The sequence below is a fragment of the Ooceraea biroi genome, chromosome 8 (assembly GCF_003672135.1).
Source record: "Ooceraea biroi isolate clonal line C1 chromosome 8, Obir_v5.4, whole genome shotgun sequence".
Classification (NCBI taxonomy): domain Eukaryota; kingdom Metazoa; phylum Arthropoda; class Insecta; order Hymenoptera; family Formicidae; genus Ooceraea; species Ooceraea biroi.
The window spans coordinates 5,617,315-5,629,350 of record NC_039513.1 but is presented as its reverse complement, the minus strand read 5'-3'; the positions used below and the strand labels follow the sequence as shown (position 1 = coordinate 5,629,350).

At 36.7% G+C, this 12,036-nt stretch overlaps 1 protein-coding gene across 10 annotated transcripts in view; it reads left to right on the top strand.

Annotated features, from left to right (window-relative positions):
* LOC105279816 (cAMP-specific 3',5'-cyclic phosphodiesterase, isoforms N/G) overlaps positions 1–12,036 on the top strand; it is a 248,773-nt gene that overhangs the window by 203,025 nt on the left and 33,712 nt on the right. For all 10 annotated transcript variants that reach the window (XM_011339861.3, XM_020031739.2, XM_020031738.2 and 7 more), the window contains 3 exons: positions 4,230–4,331; positions 4,413–4,477; positions 5,519–5,631. In XM_011339861.3, the coding sequence (XP_011338163.1) occupies positions 4,230–4,331; positions 4,413–4,477; positions 5,519–5,631 (280 nt within the window). The remainder of the gene's footprint in view (positions 1–4,229; positions 4,332–4,412; positions 4,478–5,518; positions 5,632–12,036) is intronic.

Sequence of the window (12,036 nt, the reverse complement as noted above, 5' to 3'; positions counted from 1 at the left end):
CACTATGTTGAAACGATTCAGTATGATTGTTACTTTCACAACAGTAGCTGTTAGATTTCAATCGTCGTGTCAACTAGCAATTACTATCAGAATGCCAAAAGTGTTTTCAAATGAGGAATACACTGATATTCATTTCGTGTACGGATTCTGTGACGGAAATGCACGAGCTGCCGTACGAGAGTATCAACGTAGATTTCCTAACAGGAGAGTACCAGATAGATTTAAAGCAACGAATTACTAATTCAGTTACTGAGATGCAACAAAATTTTCAGGAATGTCGTACTGTAACAAATTCTGTACTACGTCGATGTCTAGCTTGTATCGATGTCCAAGGACAACATTTTGAAATGCGTCACTAAATCATTGCGTAGATAATTTTTCTTTTTGTGAAAAAATCCGTTGTTACTTATCTCATATTTCTTTTCAATATTGGTTTATAACTTTATAATAAAGCATTTCTAAGCAAACTCGATATAAGAATTTTTTCTTATTTCCACTAGTAGAATATGCTCCCGCAGTTTGTCGGTTAAAACCCGGGACACCCTGTATATACTATATAAGTAAAATATAGTTAAATATTAAATATTAAAATAATATCTGATTATTTACCCATTTTGACAAGAGAGAACACCAAACTCTTACTAGAACTGAACTCAACTCACTTATTTGAACTCAATTTATCAAGAAATTATTAAGCACAGTTGCGAACTATAGCAAGCACAGAAATGATAGTGAGGATATTTGCGCGCCGGCTCGTGCTTGTTTAGCTATTTCTGTTGTATTGCTTATTTATTTCCTGTTTATTTCCTCTATTGCTGCTTTATTATACACTATTATTTTTTATTTCCGTCTATTGCCTACTATTGCTTTTTTGCCCAATATTGCCGCTTATTTCCCAATATTGTGTAGTTATTTCCTTGTTATTGTTACGTATTGCTCAAAATTTGTACACCTATTGCCGAGTGCAGTAGACCCCTTGAGTATTGCAATAAAATATTAGAAGGATTTCTTGCAAAAAATGTCACAACAAATCATGAGAGATGTTCTTCAAAAGAATCTTTAATGACTTAATAAAATAAATTGCTCTTCAAATCTCTTTCTCTCTTGCGTTACGTAAATGCAATATGTACGTAATAATGTAATAAATTATAATGTAATTAATTCTCGTAAATTGCACATCTTAAATTAATTAAAATTAATTCTACACGAATCTGTTAGCGCACTTCTTTTGACAGAACCCACTCTTATTTCCTTTGTTATTGCATACCTCTCTTATGATGGCTCTCTCTCATATGTACACAATTAATTAGGATTACTTACTCGTAGAACCCTTTGCAATCCGTTCCGGAATTGTGCATATCTTAATTAGCGTATTAATGTTACTATTGTTATTAGAATAATGAAAGAATATTATCTACCTGCGTCACTGTTTTCATTGTTTATAATAATGAGTCCTCCTATCGTATGATTCTCTTGACGTTAATTTCATTTAATGTTCAATTTTAAAGTGTCAGCTTTATTTGTACGCGCATTATAATTGACGTGACATTTAGAAGCAGAATACACTTTTTGAAATATTATATCTACAAGTACCTCAGGACAAATTTGCGTTGTAATTATACAATAATTCTGTGTTATACTTTCGATACGCCTGTGCATGCGTGCCGAATCTCTTGACAAACTGCAAAAGCGCGATATTAATAGAGTACAGAAGAATGTCACAATATCAATTTTATTATATAATCATCTAATTGCAAGATATATCAATTGTAAGGTAAATACATTAAAACGTGCTCTTCGTATTATAGTGTAGCATTAAGCTGCTTGCGTTACTCATGTTTCTTCCTTAGTTCAGCGATGAAGTTTATTTATTGCTTCCGATATTGTTGGACAAGCGCAGTTGATTAGTAATTGTTTAATGACAGTGTTTACGCCATTCTCAAGGATCCTTACCGCGGCAAGCGTCATTCGTGCTACGTAACGAAATGGAACGGATAAGTGCCAAAATTATTCCACACCCTCGACGTTTGCCTCGACCGGAGAAAACGTAATTTTCTTTTGCGAAATAGAGAAGAACGAGGGATGAATAATGATCGCATATAGATTACATCGTGCGCGAATTTCCCTTCTTGGCGTATACACAATTTCGTGGGTAATATATTTCCTTTATTAACGGAGAATATATACGGCTGCAAGCTACAGAGACGACGAGGAAATAAAACGAGAACTGTATTCTATCTGGAGCGATGTTACTTCTGACTTTTTCTTCGGGTAACGATCGATCATGACACATTGTTGCAGCCTTTCTAAACGGTACTTTTTAACAAGCAGTAAAGTGGATTGTAACGGATGAAGCAGTAACTTAGATACTTCGAAGTGCCAGATTGCGTCGTTCTTATCGATCAAAGATTATAAGTAGGTATAATCTGTCGCGTTTATGCGCGCGCCTTACTCTGTGCACACACATAACGGATGCAATACCTCACGCTAGATATTGGGAATTTTCTTCTTTATTTAATACATATAATTTTGGGCGTTGTCAAGTCTAATATAATATAATAAAAGATCGATTCGTCATCTTCAGAAAATTTTCTCTTTGCGTGTCAGGCATACATAAGAGTCTCTTCTTTTTTCTATCTTATATACGATAATTACTGGACGTCCTTAAACAACTTGTATATACAGGTCAATGTTGTGTTATATGCATCCGTTATACATGTAACATTTAAAATGTTATGTATATTCTAGCTATCTAGTACACACTGTCTCATATTTAACTATCGTGACCGAGAAATAGAGGCTGAAAGAATTATGAAGTATCCGTCTATAAGAACCTCTTGCATTTTTGCCGTGGAAGATTTATCTGATGTGAAATTCTCTGTAATCTTCCCTCTTAAGCTGAGTTAGTAAAAATTCTATTGATTGTCTGCATTGGACGTAACATGTATGTAGTTATTGAAATCTTTAATAATTCTCACTGAATTATTGACAATCAGTGAGGACTTTACTGGAGACACAGTTGGTTTATTTGTTTCGCTTTTTGTCTATAGCAATCTTTCTTAGTTCCACTGCTTTTAGCACTCAAATATGACTGACATCGTTCAATTGAATTTCATTGATTGCAGTGGTATATTTATAATTGAGTGATACCTGTAATTGTATTTCAGTGAAAATATATTGATTCTATTTCGGGAGAGTTATTTCCAATTAACCCACGCGTTTGCAAAATATAACTGTTAATAACGTAAAGGGAGTAACAAATGCAAACGCGAACTGCCCTTTAAATATCACGAGTACGCTTAATTGTAGAAGAAAGTTCATGCGCTCCATCAATCGTCACGGTGACGCAGAAAAATAGAACACATAAAGTAAGAACGGTAATCATTAGTTATGCGGGAGACTCGAAAACACATTACTTAACTTCGAGATAAATAACAAGAACGACTTGAGGGAAGCGGTCCGGATATTGGTACAATGTCTGAAAAAAAATAAAAGTTGTTAAGATCTGCACGGTAGACTTTATCTTCTTCGATGTATAATCGCGATCAATAACAAGAGAGGCGTATGAAATAATAAAACGTTGCAGAGAGAGAGAGAGAGCGAGAGAGCATTTTCAAAGAAACGCTGGTGTCAATATAATCTTTTGTCAGCTACTGATCAGACATCTGTTTCGCATACCGCAGAAATGACACAGAATTCGCTTGCGACGTTCATTTGAAACTGTAAAGCTGCCAATAGCTGCCGCCTCTTGACAAATAAAGAGATATTTCTACGTATCTACACATGCAACTCGCTCTTTTATCTAGAAACCCGAAAGGTATAGTTTATTTGAATGTCATAAGTCACGCGAAACAGCGTATCACTTTGAATCGCGAAAAGAATAAAGGTTTATTGAATTAAAGCGGTAGGCGCGAAATCACGCACACTTGGTAGCGTGCACTTTGATCTTACTTCGATCTTTCTTTCACCGGACGATTTTAGTATCCGTGACGAAACGAATCGAGAGCACGTGCGTCTGTATATATTTTACACGTACGAATGAGGACACACAACGAGAATTTGTAACGATATCAAGCCATCACGCCTGCATGCTATTTACACGAAGCGAATAAGACATGATTTCTTTGCAAAAAGAATATATAACAGCAAAGCCGCCAATCCTTGTCCTTTCGACTCGCACGGATCGATGCGACATCGGAGACTAATTATGTCTTCTCTTTCAATTGCAGCCATGGCGAAGACCTCATCGTTACACCCTTCGCACAGATTCTTGCTTCTCTGCGCTCGGTCAGGAATAATTTCTTGTCGCTCACGAACGTACCGACGAACAAGTAAGTAGATTAATGCCGATCATTGATTGTAACGAATGGTTGGGTTGGGTTTTTATTAATTTTTGCCTCCGCTTCTTGCAGATCGCGAAGGAGTAGTGGCCAACAGGGCAGTAGTACGCCGCAGCCACGGATTTTGGCGCCAGGAGGTAAAAATAGCATAATATTGCATAACTCATTACGTTATAAAAACTTAACTGTTGCGTTTATTATTGTTCCGCTGGTCGTTATAGATTCTTTCAATTTGCATGTTGCGTCAAACGTCATTTCCAATCATTTCAGTTTAATTTTAATCTTCATTTATAATGAACCAGCAACAGTTAATTACTTTCTCTCGGTTTATCAATGACCACGGAAAATTTCACTCGCTCTCTTTCCAATGGGATTTAATGACCGTTAACTCAACCACATGGCCACCATTACTCGACCATGTAATTGCCCCGGAAAGTCTGTAATTTTTGTTAATTTCTATTTTTATTACTTTCGAGCGGTACCACGTGTATTCTCGGACGTGTTTAATAAATATCGATTATCAGTACCTGTCTGAATAACTGTCGTTATCCTGCTCAGGAACGTGCGTCATGTATATTTGAAATTTTTGGACCCTTCAATCTCCCTTGGAAAAGTTCATTTCCGTCCCTTCATCAATATTATATCAACTCGCAACTTCATTTTATCCTTACTTCTTGAAATTTTCATCACGACTTTCTTCTTGGCAGGAATTTTACATGCCATATTTCTGAGCCATATCAGCTATCATACGTATATCGTACATGATTTTTTCATGGAAATCCTAGAACTCTTGATTAATCTTGCCAATCCACTTTCTTTGAAAAGAGCATTTGCCATTCATTATTACGATTGCTAAATGTACGCTGTCAGCTATTTCTTTTGTGAACTCCATACCTTACGCTCTTAAAATATCGTGGATTTTTAGGAGTAAAGCTCATCTTTTTTAAAGTTTGTAAAATGATTCAAGTGTCTTCATAAATCTATTTTTATCTTTAAAAAATTGTATTAAGTTTCGTAGAAACAAAGATTTTTAATAATTCCGAATTTTAGAGCGCTCGTGCAATTCCGATTAAATTTGAAATAAAACTATCTCGGCGGATGAATCTTTTAACGTTAGCTTATTGCTCATCCGTACGCGTGCTTTTATAACATTAAATTTGCTTTTCTTCATTTTTCAGAGGAACCCTTTATGAAACTAGCTGTGGAAACGATAGAGGAACTAGACTGGTGCTTAGACCAGTTGGAGACCATTCAGACGCATCGATCCGTGTCCGACATGGCATCCCTGAAGGTACGACCTTATCCGTTTATATTTCTCCTCTCCCTCTATCTCTCAATACCCTTTCGTGGCATGTTCTCTCGACGCTCGATCTTTCGTACATCTTGCAAGTCTCAAAGAGATTCTGTCGCGCATTATACCTGCGCATACACAAGATATCTCAAGAGGAATCCGTCAGGTTCTTTAAGAATGTGTTTACACAAATGATTCTAAACAGAAGAAGTCATGTGAATTCGATTGGAAAAGGTCGCAAAGTTCCTGAAATAAATTCTTTGTATTCTTAAATAAATTTCCTCGGGAACGGCCAATACAGTAACATAGCTGCGAAAGAAAAATCGTATTTAGTAGAAAACTAAAGATTAAAGAGATTAAAAGAACTTTGTTTCTTTTTTCTTTCGAAAGAATTTAAGAAATATAACATTCTTTGTATGTAACAATAAGGATAACGCATGAAAAGTCGTGTCTAATAACATAGATTATAAATAAATTCCTCATTGTAAATTTCTCAAGTCTGACCGACTTGATTTCCAATCTTTGTCTCACGAGAGATAGATGGAAATTCTCTTTGCTCGCGCAAAATTGACCACACAGAATCATTCGATTATATGATCGGTCGTAGACGCGGAAATTGCACAATCGCTAAGACCGAAGCCAAACCGCGACTGCCTAAAAGGATTATTCGTTCCCTCGGGAACTCTCGAGGATCCAAATATTAATCAGAGTTCAATTAGCGGTTCAATTATACGACGTCAAAAAATTTCAATACATTTTCACGTGTAGATGTAGTCGTACTTGTTCATCAGCAACTAATAGAGACACTTATCATACACAGGCAGAAACAATCGTTTCTTGATAATGTGCTCGACATCGCAATTTCCGCGCGGGTCGTTAATCGTTTGCGTTCCGGTCGCGAGGATTTCCAATTTCCACGACCAAGTCGACAAAACGTCGGCGTGAAAACAAAATCGTTTGAGCGACCGATTTGCTCTTTCTCGTTCTTTGTATCGTAATGACAGCGAAGAAAATTGGAATTTTATATATGCCCAGTATACTAATCAGTACACTAAACTAGCTAAGCCGATACACGTAACGGAACACAAGAAAAATGAAAAGCCTCTTTCAGAATATTCAAAAATGATTGAAAAAGAGATGTTTCATTCACTTCCTTCATAAAGTACGCGCTTTATTGCAAAATCTTGTAGAGCTACGAAAACTTCTCTCAATGAAAGAAAATTTCACGAGAAATTGGCGCGAAACTTTTCTCATTTATCTCACGTAAATTGGAAATTGCTCTAGCGGGAATATGAATATGCTTTCCAATCGCTTGGAATATTTATTCACAAGATGCGGCGTGCTTCATTTCTTTCGTGTCGTGTACTATTCGCTCCTGAGAATTTAGTTTGTGAACGTCGCGTAAGTTGTTCAATTGTTCGTACCTATTTCCGGCGGGCATTTCCTCTGCTTCATGAAGCTCCCTGAAACAATTCCTTTCGACGTTGGAAGAGCAGGCGCCAAGACGTAACGCGTGTACACGATAATTAAAGCTCTTTGAACATAGCAAAAATGAAAATTTATTAAAATTTCAAAGAAGCATGACCTCGCTATTTTCCAGAAAATAAGTTTATTCAAGGCGATCTACGCAGAAACGCACGCGTTGTTTGTCTTTTGCACTTTCCAGTCGCACAGTTTTACCTTCCTTCACCAGCATTAAATTGATATTTTTCTTTCACTTGCTTTTTGATTGGGCTGGAAGTGCCACGTGTAGTCTGATGTACATATAATTCCCAATTAATCCGGATTCTTTCCGGAAGAGGTTTGTTAGAAAATTGAAACAAACGCGCGGGAGATTCCCAAGCTTCATCGCAGAGAAGAGCTATGCAAACAATTCCACCTGCAATGTAATGTTACTACTGTCGATCTCCGAGACGATCTTTTTCGTTAAAAAGCTTTGTTTTCCTGTACTTTTGCGAAACCAAATATTGATTTAGCACAAGAGATGTAATTAAAAAGGCTAACATAAGCGAAAATCTCATTTCTCCGTGGAATTGCTATCATTCTCAGCAACGGGAAGATTATTGAAGACTTTCAACCTTTAAGTCTTTCTCGCGGCTCTTTAATTGCTGTCGTGAGATTAAGTGAATTTTCCGCTCTTTGTAATTCCTCCTATTTACAAAGCAGAATGTTAATAATACAGCGAATTTCATAAGCCCATTATAAATTACTTACTTTGTTCACAAGCGTCAGCAACAAGATGGAAAGCATTAACAGTAAATGAATATTTCACCGTATTAAAAGGAATGAATATTTAAAGTGGAAGATAATACTCGCGATTATTTAACGAAGTAAGCAAAATAACAATGCAAGAAATGGTAATTTTTCTGAACGAGAACTGCGTGAAATGATTGAGGTTCGTTTTCGTTTTACGATTTCTGTCATTCGTCTTCCGTTAGCGAGCTTCTAGCTGTTTTACTCCCTCGGATAGTTCATTAAAATCATTCGAGGATACACGTCACAGACTCGCATTCTAGGCATTTTTAGTATTTTTTTTTTTTGAAGATATAAAATGCAAAAGAATGCACACATCCATTCGTTTTCTCTTTTTGTACCACGGGCAAAATGTCTCATGCTTATTCTCGCCTTATGAATTATTCATTTGCACAAACGCAAGCCATACACCGAACGAGAGTAATGCATATCATTTTCAGCTGTTACATGATCTCGTGTCCGTAATTTGAAGTGACATCGATCGTGTGACGTTGTGTCAACTCCGCACTTTCTTTTCGCTGACAAAAGGAACGTCACCCGTTTGTTCTCAGCACAAGTGACGCATGTAAAAACGTTGATCCTCCTTGTTTGTCAAAGTGACGTCTACGCGAATGTGCGCTGAAAGCGAAATGACACGTACCGCCGATTTAGCGAAAAGGAAAGTTTAGACATTGATAAATTAAGGTCCTTATTGGTAAAGAGAGTCGAAAGAACGTCGTACTTCTTTGTCAGTAATCTTACTTAATTAGAATGGAACTTAATTATTTCATAAGTAAATAATTAAAAGCTATCGCATTTTATTAAAAAAAATCATTCGAATCAGATATCAGTTTTGAGAGTTTTTATAATTTATCTTAGCGAGTATAAATATTTTTTTGTGTTATGTTAAAGCTAAAATAAAAAAATCTGGAAAAGGCATTATCGACGTATTATCGATAAATAACAACGTAAATTGTGAGTTTTTAAAAGTTGTTTTGATCAAGCAAAAGTTCTTTTGCCCTGATATACGATGCTGAATTGTTTTCATGCTTGCAAATTGTGTCAATTCATCATGTGGCTGCTTTCATTTTTTGCCTAAAGAATTAAATTACAGTGTTGTTTTGCTTATTGAACCAGACGAAATAGGTCCATAACTTTGTTTTCCACGTATACTACGGGAAATTTACAATTTGCGTTGCGTTTGTTTATTGAAAGAGCGATTTCAGTAAGAACGGCTGTCGAATGCAATCGCGGGGTTATTTTCAACGAGAATGATTAAGAGACGAGAACTTCGATACCACGAAACGACAGAGTCATTAGCATGCGTAACTTATCTGCTGCGACATTTTCATTAAAACCTTGTCAATTCTAATTTAAGATGTTTCAAAGGCGCTCCAACGATAACGGAGTGTGTTACGCATTCACGCGTGACTCATTTTGATTACGTAGCAACTGACAGTTTTCAGACAAAAGTAATAAAGTGAGCATAAATCTTCATCATTTACTGTAATCAACATGCCTTCGTTTTCATTTAGTTAGTTCAGAAAACTAACAAAATTTATATGCAACTCACTTTCACAAAGAGTGTCTTCTATTATTATAATATTTTTTCCCGTCACGTACAAGATTCGCCACCGGTTTAAAATGTCGGAGTTCCCGATAGAAGGGCCGCTCAGTCGAAGCAAAGCAAGCCTCGAAGTTTAATTGTTGCATAACTTTGTTGCATGAGTCGAATTACTGTTGTGCAGAAGAGCTCAAGTTCCGTAGAAAACTGTTTAATGTATTATCATAAAGAAATATCTAACCTTTTATATAGTTTCTTATCCTACAAAATTAATATAAAACTATGTAAAAGATATACACATATTTGTACCAGTTTTACGAAATGAGAACCCACGTAAAAGATTACTCCAAAATGATTATTCTTATGGAATTTTATACAATCTTACCTGCATTTATCTCAACATTCTTAATTTAAATATTAATTTTGGTTTCCCTTGTTATTTATAAACTTTTATGCTTTTATTGTTATTAATCGTGCTATTAATTCCTTGTTTGCAATCTCAATATACATTTTTCTTCGAGAATCCTCGAGTATTCTATTAAATTAATCAAAGCCAAATGTGAATGTAGAGTGTTGCAGTCCACTCATTAATCTCAAGAAGCGTATTTGTTTTTTAGTTATTTTTGTTGCCTCTTACACTCATTTTACTAATGGTAAATCTGCTGGGTCACGTATTTCGTCTCGCAAACGCACTACCTTGACCCGTCTACGTGACGTAGGATAATCAGTGTTGACACTGTTTTTCCCGATTTAAGCAAGTACCTGCGAATTGCTAATTGTTTCAACGGGGGTCTCTGTCCCCTATAGTGAGTGTACGAGGTTACCAATCTCGCGAAAATTTCTCGTTTAAAGAGAAAAACTCATCCGACCGTCTGCGTTCCGTCTTGCAAAGTGGACGCGACGAATCAAGAGATTTCGCCTGTCTGGATCTATTAGGTTGTTGCATAATTTCTGTCGCACTTCCTGCACTTATTTTTTCGAGGTAGTATGTAACCAACCCAGCAGTTCAAAAGCAAATCTAATAATAATTTATTGAGCGGCGAAGATAAGTGCACGAAATGCGACAAAAATTATGCAACAACCTAATATATCCGGATCTATGTGGAAAGCATATAACTGAATTATCGAGGCTATACGCCGATTATGCGCGAGGCCGATTTCTCTTCGAAATCGACGGGGGTGTGCCACACGAAGCGCTCATGTGTAAATCTATCGATTCCGTGAGGCTGCTGCTGACAGGATCACTTCAGCCGGAATATATTTCATTGTGCGTGAACAGCGAATGCCATATCGCGAGCGTTGTAACCAGCGTTTCAAAACTCATTCGACATTATCTTTTATGTTGCTACAACACAGTAACGTAACGGCAACGTGTGTAAGGTACATGTAGTTGTAATCGATATGGTGCTTAAATATCGATATTGTGCTTAATAACTCCATTACGATGCGAAGATAAAAGAAAAGAAATCTCACCCACGCATTCCTTTTTTATTGGAATTGTACGTCGAACAATGATTGTATGTAAAATGAGTCTCCGAAATACGACGGGTTTCGCTATCGGCAAGCGCTTTTAATTGGTACCGTATGCGCACTCGTCGGGTTTCGTCGCAAGCAAAACTGAAGCGCGATCGATTTACTTATCGACTTCGAAATTTCATCCGTGCTCCACATCGAAATAAATATTCTCTCCGGCAGGTTTATTCCTGACTTATTTATATGCGTCTGGAGCGAAGTGTGTTTACAGTTTGTTTTTATACTTGGCACGCAAGTGCAGTTTCAGTCCATCTGTAAGAGCGCACCCGCCAACCAGAAAATAGCGATCTCGCGGATTTTGCGATCCGGATTTTCCTGATATACTATCCCCGTGCTGGGTTCAGCAACTCCTTGTTGAAGTTTCGCGATTTGCATTTATTGCAGCGTACGTGCGTTACGTGCGCGGTCGTGTTCATAATGACGTGTCCTCTTCGCGAATGACGCTCGTAAAGTCCACTTTGATGGAAATTATTTTGGAAGGTCGACACACACATGCATTTTGCACATCAACATACATTTGATGACATACATTTAGGTATTTGTATGAAGATAAGCGTTTGTGCCATTGTGGACACTTTCCGATCGAATTTGCCGAGAATACAAGCTCTCGATTTCCCACTCTTTTCAATGAGAAAAGGACAATTCGCGTATCGGGCGCTGATTCGAAGGATGCCCTTGTGAGCGTCGGTTGCTCCTCAAAGAAAATCGATACTTTGAATTAATTGACCTACATCAACGACAAGGACTTGTGACCTCATCATTAGGTTCGGCGCGAATAAGCCGATCATTATGTATACGTGGTTACGCTAGTATTCCACGTAATACAGCAATTAGGTATTTAGTAGCTAATGATATCGACTATTTATATATGTATGATTACACAAATGCTCCAATTGTAAAATATATATCTTTGCAAAATAGACGTCGTGCGTAACTTTATAAAAATTATAAATATGCGAAATTTTTCTTTCTCTGTCTCTTAATCTTAATATAATGTCATGATGACAATTTCCTGATAAATATACTTGATATTATCTTTCGTTATTTTGTGTTCTATTTTTTTCGAATTCACTTTT